Source organism: Anopheles merus, chromosome 2L (assembly GCF_017562075.2).
Source record: "Anopheles merus strain MAF chromosome 2L, AmerM5.1, whole genome shotgun sequence".
Taxonomy (NCBI): domain Eukaryota; kingdom Metazoa; phylum Arthropoda; class Insecta; order Diptera; family Culicidae; genus Anopheles; species Anopheles merus.
In genome coordinates, this window is record NC_054083.1 from 51796293 (window position 1) to 51816922 (window position 20630).

Sequence of the window (20630 nt, forward strand, 5' to 3'; positions counted from 1 at the left end):
TGTGTGAGTAGTGGTGTAAGCGAGGTTTGAGTTGTTTTGCGCCGCGCGCGGTTTGTTTACAGCTCGAAGCGACGGTTGGCGATGCTGAGTTTGTTTTATCGGCACAGCCGAGCCGGCTATTTTCAACTCACTACTACACTTTTATGGCCACAAGGGAGTTCATCGTATTGATAAAGTGATAATATAAATAGAAACAGTGTAGCCGTTTTTTTTTTCAAATAAATATCCAGCAACGGCAACGGGTCCATTCTATTTTGCGCGCTTTTTTTTAGAAGATTATTTCCAGTTACGACTCTCTAAGGATGTTTATTTTTAAATTTCGTTTATTTACACTTTGTGTGAGCACATTCTATTTCCGATTTCCACAAAACGTTATCTTGAATTTGTATTTAAAAAAGCCTCTCTTTGTGAGTTCTCCCAAACATACATCATCAATTTCTTCTTTCTCTCAGCAATGACACACCACATACATGGCAACCAAGCATCAAACAATCATCCATCATCCATCATCGTGGTCATCATCATCATCATCATCGGCATCTCAACTCTCGCTCCATTTCGATTCGGTTCGTGCGAGCACCCGACGAGGATCGTCGTTCCCCTGTTCGTGGATCAGTGTTCATTGTGCCGTCCCAAGAGTAGCAACCACAGCTTGCTACTGCTGCTGAATTGTGTTTAATTCAATTAGCGTACATATCGGCCATTACAGAGAAAGGCAAGTGTGCGGCCATCCTCACGACGCCATGTTGTTCGTACCCTGTACGCTGCTCCTGCTGGGGCTGTGGGACATTACGGCGATCGACGCGAAGCGTTCGTTCCTAAACCCGTACCCCCGGTTTAAGGCTATGCCACACGCACCGCACGAAGACGTCGGCGAGCCCCTGTTCCTGACGCCCTTCATCGCCAACAAATCGATCGAAGCAGGCCGGCAAGCGGCTCGTGTGACCCATTCCGCCATTCCGGCGGACGTCGAAAGCTACTCGGGATACCTGACGGTGGACGAGGCGACCAACTCGAACCTCTTCTTCTGGTACTTTGCGGCCAAGCTGGACCGCGAAGCACCGGTCGTGCTGTGGCTGCAGGGTGGCCCCGGAGCATCGTCCCTGTACGGGTTGTTTACGGAAAACGGACCGTTCTCGGTGCGCAGTGACCTGAAGCTGCAGCCGCGCAAGTACAGCTGGCACCTGAACCACCATCTCATCTACATCGATAACCCTGTCGGGACGGGGTTCAGCTTTACCGATAAGGAGGAGGGCTACTCGACGAACGAGACGCAGGTCGGTGCGAACCTTCACAACGCGCTGCAGCAGTTCTTTGCCCTGTTTCCCGATCTGCAGCAGCACCCGTTCTTTGTGACGGGTGAATCGTACGGTGGAAAGTACGTGCCCGCCGTGGCCCATACCATCCACCGGCACAATGCCGACGCGAAGGTGAAGCTCAACATGCAGGGCATTGCGATCGGCAATGGGCTGTGCGATCCGTTCCATCAGCTCGTGTACGGCGACTACCTGTACCAGCTGGGGCTGATCGATGGCAACACGCGCGACCAGTTCCATCAGTACGAGGCGAAGGGCCGGGACTGCATCAGCAAGAAGGACTTTGAGTGTGCGTTCGACGTGTTCGACGAGCTGATCAATGGCGACCAGTACCCGAGCGGCTCGCTGTTCAAGAATGCGTCCGGCTTTACGACGTACTTCAACTACCTGCAGACGAGCCCCGATCCGTCGGATGAGTATATGGGCAAGTTTTTGCAGCTGGCGGAAACGCGCCGCGCCATTCACGTCGGCAACAACTCGTTCCACGATCTGGAGGGCGAGAACAAGGTCGAGGATCATCTGAAGCTGGACGTGATGCAGTCGGTGATGCCGTATCTGAATGAGCTGCTGCACTCGTACCGGGTGGTCATTTACAACGGTCAGCTGGACATCATTGTGGCGTACCCGCTCACGATGAACTACGTCACCAAGCTGAACTTCCCCGGGATGGAAGATTACAAGAAAGCGCCACGGCACATCTGGCGAGTGGACGGGGAGATTGCGGGGTACGCGAAGGAGGCGGGCAATCTGGTAGAGGTACTGGTACGCAATGCTGGCCATATGGTACCGAAGGATCGCCCGAAATGGGCACTGGATTTGCTGATGCGTCTGACGCACGGCAAAAAGTACGGAAAGCAGTAAAGCCGTTCGTGTGGGAAGCATTTGAATGAAATGGAAAAAGCGAATAAAGATGATTAAAGTCGTTTAAATGAACGTTATTCTATTGAATTTCTAAAGCCTATTACACGTATTTACAGAACACTCTTAGTCAATACATTTCCGACCCTACACAAACGCCTTGCAAAGCGTAATTGTATGATCGACCCCGCACGTCACCTTCTGTACGCGTGCATTAAGTGCCACTTTTAGTGGGAAGAATTGATCATTTTTGTGGCCCAACCCCAGACAGGCGTACCGATTGTGGCCCCACATGTACAGATCGTGCTGATCATTGATGGCCGCCGAGTGGGTAATGCCACACGCGATCGAGATCACCTTTGCGTTGGGGGAGAATTCATTCCTCCCGAACAGTGCTGGCGGAATGCGGGTAGGCGTTGGCCGGTGCTGCACTTCCGGACCGAAGCCAAGGATACCGTAGCCCCAGGAAAATACATCGCCGTGTTCTGCAAGGAAAAAATGAGACAATTTGTAAGCTGCAAGTTTCGTATTTTAAATCCATACACTCCCCTATTACCATTTAAAGCAAGACAGTATGAACCGGCAGCTGCTATGTCTACGATTTTGCCACACTCTTTCGCGAAGGGCAGGTACCGTGGGATGTTAATCTGTGGATTGTCTTGAGCAACGTCTCCCAGCTGACCGTACTCCGAATTACCCCAGCCAAATAGAGCTCCTTTGTCTGTAAGGAGTGGAGAGCATGATTAATAACCAACGCTCTAATTCAACCCGGTCCCACCCGGTAACACACTCACCATTAATGGCCAATATCGTATCACAGCTGCTGGAAACCTTTACAATCCGTTCACCCTTCACATCGCCCTCCGCGGGACCGGGCGTATCGATCAACCCGTACCGACCCTGTCCCGCCTGGCCATCATCGCTCCAGCCACAGGAATAAACACGCCCCGCTTTCGTCAACATCAAGCTGTGATCCTGTCCACATTCGATGGCTTGAACCGGTTCCTCTAGCCTGATGGTGTTCACCACTGGGTTGCGAAAATAATCCTCATCTGCGACGATCTTCCGACCACACTGTCCGTATGCGTTGTTGCCCCACGCTAGCACGGATCCATCTTCGGTAAGGGCCAGCGCGTGAGCTCGTCCAGCGCTTACTTGGACTACCCGATTGCGTTGTTCCGTTTTCGCTGAGCTAAGATCAATCGGGGCCGGGTAGATGGTCAGTTCCAGCGGTTTCTTGTGTGGTCCCGGTGCTTTCTGTACGCCCAGCTGCCCGTCCGTGTTGATGCCCGTGCCCCACACTTCCGGCCCGTCCGACTTTTCGACCACGTACACGGTGAATCCGTACCCGGCAGCCACATCCGCCACGGTATGCCGTCCTTCGGCAAAGCTTAGCCTGCTTGGATGCTGCACAAAGTCGGTGAAAATTTGTGCCTGCTTCTTCAGGGACGTTTGCATACCGAGCGCTCCCGTTGCGGCCAAACCCCACACATACACGCGGGTGTCGTTCGGCTTCGCTACCGGGAAACGATGCACCGGCAGACGGGACACGTCCTGGCGCTGCACACTGCGTCTATTGCTGGTGGCGTACCATCGGGTGCAGGTTTGGGCGCAGCCCGGTAGTCGCCGAAAGCATGCACTTTGGACTGCGGATTGCATTTTAACGGCCACTTTTATTCACACTGAGCTGAACACGATCCCATTTCCCCATTCGCGTCATGTTCAACTGTGTTTGTGTTTTTGGTACATTACATAACCTCACACGCGCTTTTTGACAGATTGAGGAGAGTTAGCATAATAACAAAAGCACCAGGAGGTCAGCTCGTTTGTTCCCGTCGTGGCAGGGAGATAGTACTTTTTATTATAAGTAAAGTAACAAAACAAGTTTTGATATTCACAGGTCATGATGGCTCGCCGGCTGGTAAGAATAGCAAAATACAAAATCGTGTGTCTGAGTTCTGTTGCTTTCAACTTAACCGCTCTACCGCCTCTTTCCAGATCGCTGTTCTCAACCATGCACGGGCATTTTCCGGAACTGGCGCTCGTTCCTTCAGTCATTCTGCCTTTACCTGCACGAATCGCATGTACGAGCCGGACTACCTGGAGGTAATTATTTGATCCCTCGTCGTAGTATAATTACCAGCTCAATGTCCTTTGGGGCGAGCGTCACTCTGGCACGGTGCAGGCAGCACTTGTATGCATCCTCAAACAGCTGCACGAGAAACACTTCCGTCGCTTCATGCATTGCCTCCAGTGCCTGCGGTGTGATGCGATACCGGTGGTCAAACAGTTCCCGCACCAATCGGCCGAAGCTCGCCTTCGGGATGAGATGATGCCAGGATAGCTGTAGTCTGAGCATTTCCTTCAATAGTGGTGCTATTCTTGGTTTTCGGTTCGGTCGTACATTTTGTGATGTTGAACCACCTCCCGGCGGACCGGCAGACACTGACCGGCGCTGTGAGCTGGAAGCAACGGGTTCGGGCGGTGTGCGGGTGCTGCTGCGACTTCGTCGACTATGCTGCGACGGATCGTGCTCCTTCCCGTCTTCCTCTTCTTCATCGCTTGTGGAAGAAGGTGTATGCTGGCGGGTGGCGCTACGTGATGCTCTGGACTCTTCGGCCTGTTGGCTGCTTTGTGATTGTGATTGTGTAGATATTGGACGTGGTGTCTCGACCGAGCGTGACCGGTTTTGTGTGCCCGAAGATTGTGCACTTGCGCTACTTGCACCGCGTCGGTTACGCTGGGAAGCATCTTCTTCCTCGTCGCTCGAAGAAAGCAGACCCGATTGGGCCTGGCTACGCAATGTTCGGGCTTTGCTTTTCTGCTCCTCTCGTTCCGACAGTGATCTTGGTGCACTTTTCGGCCGTGGCATTTTGTCGTTGTTTGCTTCGGAATGTGTAAAATATTGCCCTAAAACAAGGCCCGCGGATGAAGATGCTGGTAAAGGAGCTGGCCCTGTTTCGACCGTTATTTTTATTGATGTTCAAGCGACGCCTGCCAGCATGACAGATGAATGACAGATGAAAAGAGCAGTGTTCTAAAATGGAGTGGTTTTAGTACAACATTTAAATCAAACCATTTTGCCTTCTCCTATCTCTCTTTTCAGCTGCTGAAACCGAAATATCCGCTGTACGAAACGCTCAACGTTACCATCAAGGGCTATGACTATCCGCTGCTGGAAAGCTACCAAAGGTTCATCCACAATGTGGCGGATACGATGGATCTGGAGATAGCGGACGGATACGCACAGCCGCCACAGAAGCTAAATGTGCAAAAGTTTAAACCAAACTCGAGCGTGATTGACAGCGAGTATAAGCTAACCGTTTACGAGCGTACGGTGCAGGTGGAAAAGGTACAGGCACCGCTGTATCCGCTGTTGCTGCGTACACTGCAGGCGGCTCTTCCGGAAGGCGTTACGTTGAAGGTGACCGAGCACACCTGGGAGCAGGAGGAAGCTCGCTACGTGCCGGACAGGGACCTGAAGGAGCTGAAGCAGCAGCTAGACGAGATGGGTGGAGCGTCGAAGAAGAAGTAATTAGCCAGTAAATACAGTTGCAGTAAGCTATGGTAGTGGAAGAATGTATGTGGATGTATTTTGTGTTTTACGAATTGGGGGACATTAAGAAAGAATCAAAATTCAAATGGAAAATAATACGAAAACTAACAACACAAGATGAAAGGTGAACACGTTAACGAAGTTGTACTAAAAACGTCTGCCAGCTGTTCCTTCTACAGTAGCCAACGAACAACATCCAAGGGTTAATGTGAATCATCGTTGCCAGCGAAAGTGTACGCGTATGTGTATGTACATCAAAACAAATCAGCTCGTAGAACGAAACGCACGTACTTTCACCATATGGAGCTGGAACAGGCATTTGTTCAGCTTTCGACCAAGTTCCTCTTTCTGAACGGTGGCAGCCAGATTGCAGACTATCGAAATGAGATCAACACACTGCTGAACGAGCTGAACGGGCTCAACTATCGTGCGGCAAGGATCGGCGATGTGCGCTCTCCCGTCCGGCTGATGGAATCGTTCGTCAACATTCCCCCGCACGAAGATACGCTGGTGGTGAAGGCATGCTTTCTCATCAAATCACTCGTTGGTCGGCAGAAAATCGTTCTACCGGAACCGGCAGCCCTGGGGTTGATTGTGTGGTTGCGCAAGTGTCTCGAGCGACGGTTCTATCAGGTGGCCTGCGAGGCGCTTGGTACGATGCAGTTACTTTTCCGCCGATGCAGCGATATTTCCAAGGTAAGGAAGGTTTTCGTGATTCCAGGATGACGGACTATTAGTAATTGGTGTTATTGTTTGATTTTAGCTTCTTGACTTTTTCATATCAAACAACGGAATTCTAGTCAACGTGCTCGCTGATCCGGACTATCGGCGAGTAGAACCGAAGACGGTCTCTTCCACCCTCGTCGACCAATGTAGCACGAGTGAGCTTTACCTGGCAGCTTTGCTTTGTCTGGAGTCGATCCTGATCTGCTCCGAACCGCTCGGTGCTGAAGTGCTCGAACCATACCTTCCGGTCGTAGGTAATGCGGTGTTGGATTTAATATTCAAAGCACGGACGGAGTCCTTCACCGAACTCGCCTACTACAGTCTGGCAACGGCGGCGGTAAACTGTCTACGAATTGTAGTTACGCTCGATGAGTCGGGTGGTGAGTGGACCAATGCGCAGCTTGGACGACTGATTGGAGTGTCCAAGGCGTTCATGATGTACGGTATACCGGACGTGGGGAAATTACTACCCCAACGGGTGCCGGTATCGCAACAAGGCATCCCCGAACCGCAACACATACCGATTAGCAAGGGAGGCAAGACGGCCAAGACGCGTAAAACGCGAACTCACCCCAAGAACAAACGTGGCGGTGGGGCAAGGAACAGTGGGACAGGAAATCGAGAGAAACAACCGTCCGAGGGTGATATCAACCGGCAACCGTATTCTGAAGCAAGCATCGTGTTAGAATGTAAGTAGAGTTTTGGTTTGGTTGTGATACAGTATTTAAAAGGAAAGCATTTCTCTTACAGGGTCCTCCAAATGTCAACCACCGTTAGCCGGATGCTATCAAACGAGCGATTCGGATTACTCCGAAACCGAAGCGACCTCTTCCCGGGCACAGATCGAGCGACATCGTTCCGCAAAGCTGCGGCAGGCCGCACTGGTGCTGATCGGAACGCTAGCCCAGCACGTCGAGAAGCGCATCATGTTCGGCTACTGGCATGCACTGTTCCCCGATGAAACTCGCACACCCGCCACAGTGTCGCTGCTGAACTGTGTGCTGCGGGACCCATCGCCCAAGTGTCGCATAGCGGCCATCCAAGCAACCTCGTTCCTGCTCTACAAATCGAAACCGTTCCTTATACAGGCCGAAAGTAGCAAGAAACCGCTCGTATCGTTTACACCGTTTTCCGTTACGCTCGGCAACATGGTGCTTGAAATGTACGCCATGCTGACGCAAGCCCTCACGCTCGAGAGTGACCTCACCGTGCTGACGCAGCTGCTGAAGGGTCTTACGGTGTTCATCCAGGCGACACCGTTTCATCGTTTGCGGGTCGGTATTGCGAGCCGGTTCGTGAAGATAGTGCGTCCATTGGTGCGGCACCGCGATCCAACGATAAAGGTGGCCGCCCTGATGGTGATGGGTTTTCTGATTTCCGTGGCGGACATGACGGAAGAGATTGCCGGGTTGGTGGGAATCAAGAGGCTGGCAAAGGCACCGACCGGCAACGTGGCACGCAGTAAACCGGTTGCAAAGGCGTAAGTGGTATTTGTTGTCGGTGAAGATGTGGGATTTTTTTAACTGTTTCGTCATTTCCCAGATTTGATCTTGAGGTAAATCAAGAGGAGCACGAGGAAGAGGAAGCGCAGGATTCTGAGCCGGAGGATGAGGAACCCTCGGAAGCAAAACAAGATGATACGCGGAACGAAAACACTGACGGAGGAAGCAGCATGTCCTGGTTGCTACAGGTTACGTTGGAAAATTTGGGAGTAAATGGCGTCGCCTGCTCAGTGATGCCTGTTCGCATGGAATGTCTTCAGGTGCTGTGTGCTATGAGCAGCCATTTCTCTCTGCTTGCTGACCATCTTCCAATGGTAGCGCAGGCGTTGGTGAACGCGTTCGGTGATCCATTGTCCGAAATTAAGCTCTATGCTGGCCGTTTGTTGGACCTGCTGGGACATGCCTTACACACGGCACTTCTGTTAGAAGGTGAGATTTTAAAAGAGTTTCTCTCCGTTCAAGTGAATCAATGCCAATTTCTTTAACAGATAAAATCGACCCGGAACTGTTGGATGTGGCACTTCAGTTCTGGACCACCATCATGCCTACCGTGACGGAGCAGATACAGGATGTGTATCTTATAGCCACGCTACGCTCCGTGTGCTGTGACGCACTCGGAAATATCGGTGTTCATGTGTACGAAAAGTTCCCGGTAAGATAGACCTACAGGATAAGGTTCTGACCATAATGCACACCGTTTTAAACTTACTCTATGATATAATCTTCTTTGCAGAGAGATCGACAACTCGCCCTGATTTCGCTACTAACTGGGTGCACTTTTGACGATGATAGTGCCGTATCGTCGGCGGCAGCGCGCACCCTCTCGGTGTACATTCTGTTTCCCTCCCTGCGGGACGATGTGTGCTATGTGGAAAACACAATCGAATCTATCTTGAGAATAATGCGCGACCCAAACCTAACGGCCCGCATCAAAACAAGCTGGTCGCTTGGTAACGCCACCGATGCGTTGATACTGAATCAGCAGCATCATCTTCAGCACGAATCAACCGCGCTGGAGGATAGTTCCATCATGATCAGTGACGACATGATGCGACGAACGCTAGAGGTGGCACTGGAATCCGCAAAGGATAACGATAAGGTTCGCAGCAACGCTGTACGCACGATCGGCAATGTGCTGCACTTGTTGCGCTCCGCGCAGCTTGAACAACCGGCATGGACCAGTCTGTACCAGGAGGCGATCGAACGATTGATACAGAACGTAACCGTTTCATGCACGGTGAACGTGAAGGTGAAATGGAACGCCTGTTACGCGCTGGGGAATATGATGAAAAATGAAACCTTCTTCCTGCCCACTGCAGGCGGCGGAAGCTGGGAGCGCCGAGTGTTTCCTGCGCTGTGTGAAACGGTCGTCAGTTCGCCCAACTTTAAGGTACGCATCAATGCTGCCCAAGCACTTTCGATCATTGGCAAGCGGGCGCACTATGGTGCGTTTTTCCACCAGACCTGGGCGGCTCTGCTGCAGGCACTGGAGCAGTCGGACAATTTGGTAGATTACAACGAGTACAAGCGGAGGGACTCGCTGCAGGAACAGTTGTGCCTTTCGCTGGCGCATCTATTGCGCCTGGCCACGAGGGAAGATGTGGTATCGATGGCAACGGTGCTATTGCCGCTGTACGATGCCGTACGGGGGAACTGGGTGCGTGTGATAAGTCGCATACTGCCGGAAAAGAGTGCCGTGCTGTTGGAGTCCTACCGTGTGCTGATGGAGTTGCGCAAGGGCAAAGCTGAAGGTGAACCGGTGCCCGCATCGTCGTGGGATTTGCTGCTAAAATGTTTCAAAGATTCGGACGTTTGTTAAGGGGAGAGGAGGAGAGGCATTACAATCAACTTTCTGAGATGTTTTTTTTTTCCAAATGGCAGTCATTACATTATCGTTTTTTTTAAATCATTCGAAATGCGGCTTAAACATGTGTATTGATGTTAGTTGCTTAAATGTATCCTCTACTGTTCCTCGTTGTTGGATTGCTGCATTGGAATGTCGCTTTCCTCCGCACCCGTCGATCGGACCGCATTCATCAGCTTGGCACAGGTTTGGTACAGCAACGGCTCCCCATCCATCGTTTCTCGCAACTCCCGGCACATCTGCTCAAAGGTGGACTCCTTGAGCTGTCCCATCTGTATGGCCGCCCGTATGATTTGCTCGTCGATTGGACCGACGAGGAAAAAGATTGCTTCCCGTACTTCCGCACAGGCCGTTTCCACATCAAACTCTCCGCCATCGTCTGCGGCGTCTTCCTCATCCATCGCCGTACCGTTGTTCTCCGCCGCACTAGACTGCTCTTCCTGTGGTGAAGGATTTTTCAGTGCCTCCGCTAGTTGGTCATAGATTTTCACCATGTAAATGAACGATTCCGCCCGGAAGTGGTACATAATGCCGCTGTAAATATTGCTGATCGATACAAAGATGCAGATGTGATTCTTCGTAACCGGAAACAGTACGCTTTCCTTCACAAACGAGCACAGCACCCGATGCACGCACTGGTCCACCTCGCTAACGTACGCTTCGTACAGTTCGTTCGCATTCACGATAAAGTGCTCGTGAATCTCGAGAAAGCGACGCATCGTTTTAATATCCTTCAGCGTTAATGTTTCCTCATCAAAGCCTCCCGAGGTGCCCTCGGTTTCGCGTCCGGTCAAGGGGTACAACTGTTTGAACGCTTCGAACAGTCCCTCCAACAGACAGCTCTTTGCAAACAAACGATAAAACTCGTTCAGTTGCGCATAATCTACTTCCGCCTCGGTGAAACGGTTTATCATTGCGTTCACCGTCTCGGCCGTATGCTCCAGCAGCGCTCGGTTCGTGCTGGTGGCCAGGATGAGGGCGAGCTTTTCCGTCAGATTGTCGACCTTTTTCATCACACCGAACCAGTGGAACCGCTCATCGTCCGACCGGTCGAAGAGGGTCGTTAGGGTGCGCATCAGCTGAACCAGCACGGGCGCATCGGATATGGAGAGAAAGTCACAGAAAGTCACAAGCAGGGCGGACTGGCGATAGAACAGTTCGTGCATCTCCTCCACGCAGCACATGTTGCCGATGATGCCAAACAGGATCTCGATCAACCGGAAGTCCTCGGAATCGGCGGCAAGCGCAAGAAACAGTTCAATCACCTCCTGCTCCAGTAGGAAACGTACCACGTCCGGTTCGATCGTCATGTCCCACAGATTGCACAGATCCTGTTCGAACTCTTCGTCCTCTTCCAGCAGGCGGTTGCCCTGCTTCGAGAGCTTCAGGATGGTCGACAGGACGAACCGTTCCGAGTACATCGTCTCACCGATCCGATCGCCTTTGAGGGTTTGCAGTTTTTCCTGCAGCTTCGCTTCATCCTCCTCCTCCGGCACCTTGCTGGCAGGTTGTTCGCTTTCCACTTGCGGAGTATTTGTTTGTTCAGAAGTAGTGGCTGCATTTTCTGAGCTACTTTCTGGTTGTTTTGCTTGTTCGCCTTCGGGGTGGTTCTCTTCTGCGTTGGGAGATTCCTTATGTTCCATGGCTTCTGCGGGTTTGTCCGTAATATCACTGCTATTGTCCATTGCACTTATCAATACTGCTATCTATGAAATATTCAACTGTTGGGGTGAAAATGAAGCAAAATTCGTTTGTTTATATTTTACCGGTAGATGCTATTTCGGGACAATTGTTTACAGCGGTAAAAGAGCGTCCATCGAAGCATCGCCAGCTGGAGCTAACATGCTTTCTCGCTTTGACCAACATACCGACGTACCTCGCGTGAGAGCGAGAAGGCACGAGCCTTCTGCTGGCTGGGAGCTGTCAACGAAATGGATTTTTAGTACAAAACACACGCTGTCACTTTGACAGCGGACTGAAAAAAACGCGTGCAGACGTAAACACCACCGCACAACAAAACCTCGTGTTTCTGTGTGGCCGGGCAAAACTCATTTCCCAGTTTTGTAGGTGAATTTGTGGTTCAAAATGAGTGCGTTGGCACTGGACGAGGTGCCCGGCTTTTCGCTGCACAAAGCCGAAGTAGATTACGACGATGAGGGGAACGGATTCGGTGGCAAGAAGGGCAAGAAAAAGTCGGGTGGATTTCAGGCGATGGGTCTGAGTGCGCCGGTACTGAAGGGTATCCTGAAGATGGGCTACAAGATCCCGACCCCGATCCAGCGCAAAACCATTCCCATCATCTTGGATGGGCGCGATGTGGTGGCGATGGCAAAGACCGGTTCCGGCAAGACGGGCTGCTTTCTGATACCGATGTTCGAGCGGCTGAAGCAACGGGAGGCAAAGGCGGGCGGCGGTGCTCGTGCGCTGATCCTCTCGCCCACCCGTGAGCTGGCCATACAGACGTACAAGTTCATCAAGCAGCTGGGCCGGTTCATGGATCTGAAGGCGATTCTGGTGCTCGGTGGCGACTCGATGGACTCGCAGTTCGCAGCCGTACACACGCTGCCGGATGTGATTGTCGCAACGCCCGGTCGATTTTTGCATCTGTGCGTGGAGATGGACCTGAAGCTTAACTCGGTCCAGTACTGTGTGTTCGACGAAGCAGATCGGCTGTTCGAGATGGGCTTTGGCGAGCAGTTGACGGAAACCATCAAGCGACTGCCGGAATCGCGCCAGATGGTACTGTTCAGTGCGACGCTGCCGAAGCTGATGGTGGACTTTGCTACGGCGGGACTGTGCCAGCCAGTGCTGATACGATTGGACGTGGAATCGAAAATACCGGATACGCTCGACCTGAAGTACATCTATTGCCGACCGGCAGAACGGTACGCCACGCTGTTGGTGCTGTTGCGCGAAGTTATCCCAAGCACAGCGCAAACGGTCATTTTCGCCGGAACGCAGCATCACGTGGAGTTGATATCGTTGGTAAGTGGTGGAATATGTTTTCACTGTCCTTTGCTCCTTAATGACCGCTGTGCATTTGCAGATGCTGACCAAAGCAGGTGTCCCGAACAGTCACGTTTACTCCGGCCTGGATGCATCGGCGCGTAAGATTAATACGGCCAAGTTTACCCACCGCAAGGTGAACGTGCTGGTCGTGACGGACATTGCGGCCCGCGGTCTCGACATCCCCACGCTGGACTTTGTTATAAATCTCCACTTCCCGGGCAAACCGAAACTGTTCATCCATCGTGTCGGACGTTGCGCGCGTGCTGGGCGCAGCGGAATGGCGTATACCATCTTCTCCAACGACGACGTGGCCCATCTGATTGATCTGCACATGTTTCTGAACCGACCGCTCGACGTGGCCGATCGGAAGACGATGGGTATCGTACCACCGGACATGCAGGAAACGGAGCACCTGCTGGTGCAGGAGTACGTACAGCACGTCGATCTGGCGACAGCGTATCGTGTGAGTAACAATGCGTACAAGCAGTACATCGTAACGCGACCGGCTGCATCGGCCGCCTCGAACAAGCGAGCGAAACAGTTTAAAATCGACGAGCTGGGAGTGCTGGAAGATTTCCAGCAGGAGAACGCCGAGCCCGAGGCAGGAGCCAGAGGGAAGAGATGGAAAAAGGGAAAACCCATTTCGTTGAAGAAGAAGGATAAAAAGGAAGAGGAAAAGAAGGAACAGGAAGAGAAGCAAAAAGAGGAAAGCTCCAACAGCAAGCCCACGGTTGATGCGGACGCGTTTAGGAACGATTTCCTGGCGCGTATGAAAAACTATCGCCCGAATGCGACCATTTTCGAGCTCAACCCGAAAGCGCACGCCCGTGAGCTGGTTGCGATGACGCAGAAGCGTGAGGCGGATGAGGCAAAGATCGAGAAGCATAAGCGTAAGCTGGCCGAGCTCGAGCAGGAAGAGCAGGAGAAGCAGAAGAGCAAAGCAACGGCGGCGGCGACGGAGGAGCAGGAGGAGGAGGAGCAAAAGGGTGCTGGCGGGAAACGTCGCAAGGGTCCGGTCCGTGACGAGGAGCACTTTATCGCGTACCAGGCGAAGGATGCGATCGATGAAGATGGGTACGCGATCGATAATTTCACGCGTCAGGCCAATTCGGCCGAGCTGAGTGTGGTGGGCGATACGGCCGAGGGACAGCGGATGCACCGGCAGCTGCAGAAGTGGGACAGGAAGAAGAAGAAGATGGTGAACGTGGAAAACCCGAAGGCGGGCAAGATACGCACCGAGCACGGGGTGTGGATTGCGGCCTCGTACAAGACGGGCCGGTACGACAAGTGGAAGGAGCGTACGAAGCTGGACGAGAAGCTGCTCGCGGAACAGGCGCAACAGTCGGACGAGGAGGATGGGGATGGGGCGGCACCGAGTGCGCCGATCGTGCAGCGCCACTACCCGACCACGCACTGGGGCCGGCACAATGCGAAGGCCGATCTGCGCAAGCTGCGCGATCTGGACCTGAAGACGCCCGAGCAGATAGTGAAGAAGCGCATGGAGAAGGAGACGAAGATGGCACGCGAAAAGGCGGCCCGGTTGAAGAACATCCAGCGCAAGAAGCGTGCGTTAGCGAAGCGTCAGAAGAAGGGAAAGTAGGCCAATGGTCCGTTGAAGACACGGTGGAACGGTTGTTGGAAGAACATTAACAATAAAGAAGAGTACATTACGAGGCGCAGGATACTTCCATGAATCGAGTGAAAGAAATCAACGACGAGGAGGTGAAGCTTCGAATATATTGAAAATGGGTTGAATATTTAACGCTGCAATCCGAACACACCAATTAGAATCCAACTGGAAAAAGAGGCTTCTTTTTTCTAATTATCCCTAAGCGCATTATAAATCATTCCGTACAGGTACAGGAGAGAACATAAAAGAGGGTCATAAAGAACAATATACCTGACCCAAACGACCCCCAGAAACCAGCGCGGGACATAGGGAAAACATTAACCGAATGAGTGTTACACAAAAAAAAGGGACACGACCGCGGTTTCCCAGCTGAGGACCGGAAGAATGTGTTGTAGTGCCGTGTAACGCAGGAAAGGACGCTTCCGGGCGAGACAGAGTAGAGATAATCGTTATCGCGGGTTATCGTTCCGTTTTTTTTACTACTTTTGCTTGTGACCCTCGTAACCCACTGTCCTTCAATATTGGAAATTAGGGAACAGCACGATTTTTACTCACTTTCTGCGACATTGAGTGATAAAAAAGGGAATTGCTTCCGCCGTCCTTTCGAACGAAGATACAAAAAAGCGGAAGTTTATATCGATGTCTTTATTATCGGCTGCGAACAAAACCCCGGACTGCATTCTTTTTACGTGAATTACACATTCCTGGTCTCGTTTTGCTAAACCGGACAGGAGTGAGCATCGATTCCCCGTTTTCTTTCTAGAATGTTACATTAATTACTCAAAAACAGCTCTTTTTCTACGCTGTTCTGCTACTAAGGCGGGTCTAGGGGGTTGGCCTAGATTTTGACTACCATTGGGCTACCGATGTGGCGATATCAAACGATCGCTAGAATTGGGGAACCAAAGTAAAGGTGAGGTCCTGGCAATAGGATCAAGGGCAAGCGTCGTCCATCGACCATTACGCCGTTAGTCCTGATGCGACGCGGAACCCCGTGTATTGCGTGTTAGCCTTGAGTCAGGCCAAATCGCATCATAATCATCATCATCATCAAAAACTACGGGTCGCTACAACAGAAACCAACAAACGTCTGGCGTGTCTGGGGTTGGGCTAGGGTTTTGCCCGTTTTTTTACGCAGGAAATGGAATGATGTATCGGTCGAGGCACTTTTTATTCGCCCTCGTTCGTTCTATTCGCCGTTTCCTTTTACACACCGTTTTGTGTTTAGTTTTGTCGGAAGCGCAGACGACGATTTGCCGAGAGGTGTCGAGACAGTACAACCGCCACGCGCCCAGCATGACACACACACCCGACCGCGGGCGACTTTACTGCCCTCGGAAACGAATGGGGTGCTAATAAGAAAATTCATCCATTAGCGGGACGGAACAATCCGATTCTAAGTTGAGCGGAGGGAGATCAGTTTTCAGCGGAATTCTATTACGGAAGCATACGGGTGTTTGAAAATGATAGAAAGAATGCAAAGGGGGATGTTGGTCCTAATGTTACGGCGGGAAAGTGCCAGATCCACCAGAATGGTGTGTTCCGCGTGTGTCGTCGGCTGGTGGCTTATCAGGGGAACGGCAAAGCGTACGGAACTGATGTGACTAATTCAATCATTACCATCAATCGAATGTACCCTTATGTCGCTTATTTGGACCATACGACGAATGATCAAATTGATTCGATTTCTGGATGAAAATGGATGGCTGCCCGTAACAGCTGTTTCCCTGTGGGCATTTTATTCGGCTCAGAACTAACAATTGATGGTTCTAATGTAACAATGACGCTGAAAACGTATTCGAAGCTGGGTTCAATTTGTTTAAATCAGTCCACAAACAGATAATTGTTAATAACTAATGATTTTCTGCGAGGGCGGCTTTTGAACTTTCCGTTAATAGGTCTCTGATTTATGAGGATCTTTCAAAATGGTGCGGGCAAAACTGGAGACGTTTTCTGTACAAATTGATAATGGTTTTTTAAATTTGTTTGGAGTTCATTTTACAAATTTTTAATTGATTTGCGGCCGTATACAAACGTTAAAGGCACGTGTTTGGTCTTAAACTTGGAATGTCTGGAGATTGAAAATTGGAACCATTTGAAATACTACACTCGTGTATGAATGTTTTATCTATGTAGAATAATGGATGTATTTTAGCTCCTTGTAAATGATTGTTTAGAAGCTCAGTTTTGAATTGTTCAAAAGGTATACTGTGGTACTGTTGCACCATTTCCTATACTGCCTCGCTCATTTCGCTCTTTCTCCCTTACTCATGAGTCAAAAAAAGAGAAGGATATGCATGTTAAATCACACTAGAGTATCATGTGGTTTAAATTGGTCAAAATATTTCACTTCGTATAGTAATTCTTGCAAATCAACCCTGTAATCAAAACATCCATTTGCTTTATAATTTGCCGTTGACTTAAGCAGTAGAATACGCAAATCGAACGGTGTTTCAGTTCATTATTGCAACTTTACTGCAAATTAAAACTGAATTGAACGCTGTTCCATTTTGTTACTTGGGAACGCTGTGGCCAAAACTCTACTCGCACAGTGGGCATTTCGGGCATTGTTCGGCGATTTGCGGTAAACGCAGCTCTAGCGGCATCTCTTTCCAGCGCCCCGGTAGTGTGTCTCGCTTTCGCGCGAAGGGACCAGATTTGCTGTGAGTGTTTGTTGTGGCAGCCATTTTTTTGTCACTCACCAAAAGTCAAAGCGTACGGATGTGCGTCTGTCGCGTCCGCGATTTTCCGAGTGTTTTTGTGTTTAAAAAGTCCCTGTAACATTACGCATAATCGATTGCATACCTCAGTGTACGATCAACTTTCCCTGCTGGTGTGCAGGCAGTGTCCGTTGAATTTAGGTTTGTGTTTTGCTCACAGTGTCCAAACCTTCGAATCGACATTAGGACTGTAGGTGTAGGTGCATTTAAATCCCGTTCGGCCAGCGCTACGCGCGTAGCGTTCACTACCACTGCTGCATCGCGTGTTGCGTCTATACACACACACGCTTGGGAGCGCGATTGCTGAAGCATCTAGAAATGGTTTGATGCTTGTGTGTGGTGCGTGCTGTAGGGAGTATGATTGGTATGTGGTTGTGTGTGTGGAGCTGTACGTGTGATGTCGGCTGCTTTCTATATTGCTGGCTGCCAACAATACACACAACCCCAGCCACACCATCAAAGGAGCAATGCGTCAGAAGCATGCGACGGGTCGAGTGTGTAAACAAGTGTGCGTGTGTGTCCAATTGCAGCTTCGGTGCCATCGAACGGAGCCTAGCCGTATTGTGGATTTGCAGTTGATTTCTTCTGAAGAAATACTCAAAAAACGAAATAATGATGATTTTGTGGTAGAAATAACGTAATAAGAACGGAAATCAAAGCCTGAGTGTGTGTTCCAATTACTTGTACCAAACAGTGCGAGTGTCAGTGTGTGCGCCAATCCTAAACCCGAGAAGTAAATGGTGTTCTGTTGTGTTGTTGGGTGTTGTTGCATTCCGTGCAAACCTTGTGCCAACAGTTCGGAAGTGAATGCCTTGGAAATTCGTCATCGTGCGAGGTCAAATCGAAAAAAAAAAAAAAACAAATCAACTCTTGTGTTCTTTTTCGTTGCACGATTTTCTATTCTTCTGTGTATTGCTCACGCTATCCCGTTCTCACACACTGGTTGCTGCGTGGCACTATTTATTGCATCCGTGTCAACGACGCTCAAGTTTCTCTCGCTTTGGTGCACCCGTGAACAGTGCTGATAGCGAAGAAGAAAGTAAATTTTAATCCATTTTATATGAAAATTTGCGGTAACGTGTGCAAATTTTCGCCCTCTAAAAAGTGTAAAAGCAATGGAACAAATCAAAACAACGCCCTAAACACACTCTTCTATCCTGCGTTCTGATGCCCGTATGTGTGTTTGTGTATGGGTAACTATGCGCACATACTTCTGTCTATGTATGTGTGTGTGTGCTGGTGCGTTCTTCCATACACGCCGTATGGTCCAGCAGTGTGTGGCGAGTGATAAACAAATGCCTGCTTTGCTTCCCGTGTCTCTTGCTTATTTTTTGTTTCTTGCTGCATACAATCGTTTTCTTTCCCCTAATCTCTTCCCACGTTGTGCCTCTGTTTTGCAGTGATGCTGATTGTGTTTGCCGCCGGAAGTGTTTCTCCGTGTTTGATTGATAGTGCATTGTGGTGGTGCGTGTAGAGTTTTGAAAAGTAGTGTTTTGCTTCGTTTTTTTTTCTCTCTTCTGTATGTTGTCTGTAGCGATACAAAATTGTTACATTCGTACACACAGATTGCAAGGAATTTGGTGATATATGTTTTTTGGAGTGTTTGTGAAGTTAGTGCCCGGAGGCCTTCCTTCCTCCCTGACCAAAGTGAGTGCAGATTAAGGTGCAGCTGTTCCGAGACAAAAAAGCGTAGTTTAGAGTTCAGTGTGCGATTGTGTAGCTGTTGAGCCCCCGAATGGAGTACAGCAAACGTTGGAGCAGCTTTTGAGGAAAAAAGAGGTAAGTAACAAGTTACACATAGTTAAAAAGTTTAGTGTGATAAGGAGGTTACGACATATACCAGGATCCGAATGGGAAACGAACTATCTCCGACCTTGCGAGGGAGTCAACTCGTCCACGGTTCAATCACCATGCCAACCTGGCGACTGGTGTAGGGTTGTTGTACTGTTTTTACTTTATGTTTGTTCAACTATTTGGTGAAGTGCAAAAATCTTACTCATAAAAACATCTTTTCATTACCATATTTTGCCCATTTTGTAACATATCTTTTGGCGATTGTTTCCCAAAGCATAGACCTTCCTCTTCTCCCTACATTCCTTTTCATAAAAAATGGCACTCGAAATAAACATGCCTGTGAGTGTATTAACAAATTCAAAAATAGCTCAAAATGAGAAGAGACACACAATCCTTCTCCTCCTCCACCCAGTGCTGGCCCCACCGAGAGAGTACCCACCATATGGAAACGGGGAAATAAAGATGCCGCCGCGTGCCGCCACCATTCTTTGCGGTATTTTATTGCAGATTGCAACACTTAGTGGGGGAGGGAGGGGGGGGCGAGCGGGTGGCACATAAAGGGCGTAACGACCACCCATCCTCGACAAAGCATCTTCGTTACGCAAAAACTCCTAAACGGAGAGGGTACAGCGCAGTGTATCCCGCGCCCGTGCGTGGAAATAAATATCATATTTTCCAATTTCCGACAATTGGTTTTCTGGTTTCGGGGGTGGATTGTTTTTTTTCACTCTCTCTCTCTCTCTCCCGTCCCTTCCCCATTAAAACGTGTGGCCAGCCCTTCCGAAGCGCATAATAGGCGCAAGAAGCTAGACCAGGAAGATTTCCCAAGCGCAATCGGCGTTATTTTCGGCCGAAAATTTGTGGCGTTTTGAACGCGTAATATTCACGCTCGTTTTCGCTCGTCGTAAATCAATTCCGGGTGTGTGGTATGGTGTGGTGGTGCAGTGGGAGTTAGGTTCACCTTTGCTGCCGGGAATGCATTGCGCAGCCCTCTTCTTCCATGCGTGTTTCCGTTGTTTGGGTTTGGTGTGTGTTTCGGTTGTAGTAGTAAAAAAACAATTACTTCTCAATCCGAAACGGGAAGCACGGTGTGATAAATGAAAATTGATGGGAAAAGTGTGCCCATTTCCCATTTCGAGAGGCAATTGTACTAGCACTGCTGCCTCAACCTGCCTCCAAAGCTCAACAGTTTCACATTGCTGCTGGATGCTGCATGCAACAAAACCACCTTCAATTGTACGTGGAAAAGGCTCTTCTTTTTGTGGACTTTTCACACACTCCCGTAGTACCCGGGGCTGTGGGTGGGGACGGGGAAGGGTTAGGGAAGGCAGAGCGTGCAACATAATCGGAATGGAAATTGTGCCAGACGAACGGCGGCATCGTGTGTTTGTGTGTGTGTGTGTTAATCGCCTGAATGCAGACTACGGCACACGGTATGCGGGTGCAGGTTCTTTGGTGTTGGTGCCATTTTCCTGGGGTGCCGTATCACCGAAATCGCGTGGGTGTTGTTCCATATCCTTGCTGGAATGTGCGAGAGCGCCATACGCGTATGTGCGAGGAAAGGAGAGAGAGAGAGAGAGACATGCGAGAGAGTATTTTCGTATTGACTTGAACGCAGGACGAGCATTTTCGAGTTCGGAATCGTTCGGCTTTTC

General features: G+C 50.2%; 8 protein-coding genes across 10 annotated transcripts in view; 5 read left to right on the forward strand and 3 right to left on the reverse strand.

Moving 5' to 3' along the window:
• Nucleotides 1-464: 464 nt before the first annotated feature.
• Nucleotides 465-2249, forward strand: LOC121592399 (venom serine carboxypeptidase). Its single transcript, XM_041913813.1, has one exon. It carries the CDS (start codon nucleotides 744-746, stop codon nucleotides 2175-2177), a length of 1434 nt encoding a protein of 477 aa, XP_041769747.1. The 5' UTR covers nucleotides 465-743; the 3' UTR covers nucleotides 2178-2249.
• On the reverse strand, nucleotides 2231-3922 carry LOC121592400 (RCC1-like G exchanging factor-like protein). Its single transcript, XM_041913814.1, has 3 exons — nucleotides 2969-3922; nucleotides 2731-2895; nucleotides 2231-2659 (listed from the first exon to the last, which is right to left on the reverse strand). Exons 1-3 carry the CDS (start codon nucleotides 3831-3833, stop codon nucleotides 2322-2324), a joined length of 1368 nt encoding a protein of 455 aa, XP_041769748.1. The 5' UTR covers nucleotides 3834-3922; the 3' UTR covers nucleotides 2231-2321.
• Nucleotides 3923-3969: 47 nt separating this feature from the next.
• On the forward strand, nucleotides 3970-5757 carry LOC121592402 (39S ribosomal protein L48, mitochondrial). Its single transcript, XM_041913816.1, has 3 exons — nucleotides 3970-4095; nucleotides 4173-4280; nucleotides 5281-5757. The coding sequence occupies exons 1-3, from the start codon at nucleotides 4078-4080 to the stop codon at nucleotides 5707-5709; spliced, it is 555 nt and encodes a 184-aa protein (XP_041769750.1). The 5' UTR covers nucleotides 3970-4077; the 3' UTR covers nucleotides 5710-5757.
• On the reverse strand, nucleotides 3997-5182 carry LOC121592401 (histone H3-like centromeric protein cpar-1). Its single transcript, XM_041913815.1, has one exon. It carries the CDS (start codon nucleotides 5044-5046, stop codon nucleotides 4285-4287), a length of 762 nt encoding a protein of 253 aa, XP_041769749.1. The 5' UTR covers nucleotides 5047-5182; the 3' UTR covers nucleotides 3997-4284.
• A 12-nt stretch (nucleotides 5758-5769) lies between the features above and the next one.
• On the forward strand, nucleotides 5770-9874 carry LOC121592396 (HEAT repeat-containing protein 6). The gene is made up of 6 exons (XM_041913808.1): nucleotides 5770-6426; nucleotides 6494-7145; nucleotides 7207-7936; nucleotides 7999-8387; nucleotides 8447-8610; nucleotides 8692-9874. The coding sequence occupies exons 1-6, from the start codon at nucleotides 6031-6033 to the stop codon at nucleotides 9775-9777; spliced, it is 3417 nt and encodes a 1138-aa protein (XP_041769742.1). The 5' UTR covers nucleotides 5770-6030; the 3' UTR covers nucleotides 9778-9874.
• On the reverse strand, nucleotides 9832-11694 carry LOC121592398. 2 transcript variants are annotated; one of them, XM_041913812.1, is made up of 2 exons: nucleotides 11589-11694; nucleotides 9832-11528 (listed from the first exon to the last, which is right to left on the reverse strand). In XM_041913812.1, exon 2 carries the CDS (start codon nucleotides 11505-11507, stop codon nucleotides 9921-9923), a length of 1587 nt encoding a protein of 528 aa, XP_041769746.1. In that variant the 5' UTR covers nucleotides 11508-11528; nucleotides 11589-11694; the 3' UTR covers nucleotides 9832-9920. The 2 variants fall into 2 exon arrangements, with proteins under 2 accessions (XP_041769746.1, XP_041769745.1); XM_041913811.1 differs by having other exon boundaries at nucleotides 9832-11524; nucleotides 11589-11638.
• A 100-nt stretch (nucleotides 11695-11794) lies between these two features.
• Nucleotides 11795-14501, forward strand: LOC121592397 (ATP-dependent RNA helicase DDX54). Its single transcript, XM_041913810.1, has 2 exons — nucleotides 11795-12807; nucleotides 12869-14501. Exons 1-2 carry the CDS (start codon nucleotides 11908-11910, stop codon nucleotides 14429-14431), a joined length of 2463 nt encoding a protein of 820 aa, XP_041769744.1. The 5' UTR covers nucleotides 11795-11907; the 3' UTR covers nucleotides 14432-14501.
• Nucleotides 14502-17164: 2663 nt separating this feature from the next.
• The window catches only part of LOC121593488 (phosphatidylinositol 4-kinase beta), a 96186-nt gene continuing 92720 nt past the window's right edge, over nucleotides 17165-20630 (forward strand). Inside the window, exons 1-2 of one of the 2 annotated variants that reach the window (XM_041915854.1) lie at nucleotides 17165-17322; nucleotides 18582-18960. The gene's annotated coding sequence lies outside the window, so the exon portion shown is untranslated. The remainder of the gene's footprint in view (nucleotides 17323-18581; nucleotides 18961-20630) is intronic. The other variant, XM_041915855.1, reaches the window with a different exon arrangement.

Bases quoted from the DNA above. Each gene is read 5' to 3' on its own strand.
- LOC121592401 (XM_041913815.1), bottom strand. From the start codon at position 5,046: ATGCCACGGCCGAAAAGTGCACCAAGATCACTGTCGGAACGAGAGGAG.
- LOC121592397 (XM_041913810.1), top strand. From the start codon at position 11,908: ATGAGTGCGTTGGCACTGGACGAGGTGCCCGGCTTTTCGCTGCACAAA. The intron at 12,808-12,868 runs GTAAGTGGTGGA...GTGCATTTGCAG, and splicing joins ACGTGGAGTTGATATCGTTG to ATGCTGACCAAAGCAGGTGT.
- LOC121592398 (XM_041913812.1), bottom strand. From the start codon at position 11,507: ATGGACAATAGCAGTGATATTACGGACAAACCCGCAGAAGCCATGGAA.
- LOC121592399 (XM_041913813.1), top strand. From the start codon at position 744: ATGTTGTTCGTACCCTGTACGCTGCTCCTGCTGGGGCTGTGGGACATT.
- LOC121592396 (XM_041913808.1), top strand. From the start codon at position 6,031: ATGGAGCTGGAACAGGCATTTGTTCAGCTTTCGACCAAGTTCCTCTTT. The intron at 7,146-7,206 runs GTAAGTAGAGTT...TTTCTCTTACAG, and splicing joins AGCAAGCATCGTGTTAGAAT to GGTCCTCCAAATGTCAACCA. The intron at 8,388-8,446 runs GTGAGATTTTAA...TTTCTTTAACAG, and splicing joins CACGGCACTTCTGTTAGAAG to ATAAAATCGACCCGGAACTG.
- LOC121592402 (XM_041913816.1), top strand. The intron at 4,281-5,280 runs GTAATTATTTGA...CTCTCTTTTCAG, and splicing joins ACGAGCCGGACTACCTGGAG to CTGCTGAAACCGAAATATCC.
- LOC121592400 (XM_041913814.1), bottom strand. From the start codon at position 3,833: ATGCAATCCGCAGTCCAAAGTGCATGCTTTCGGCGACTACCGGGCTGC. The intron at 2,896-2,968 runs GTGAGTGTGTTA...CACTCCTTACAG, and splicing joins TACGATATTGGCCATTAATG to ACAAAGGAGCTCTATTTGGC. The intron at 2,660-2,730 runs GTAATAGGGGAG...TTTTCCTTGCAG, and splicing joins ATACTGTCTTGCTTTAAATG to AACACGGCGATGTATTTTCC.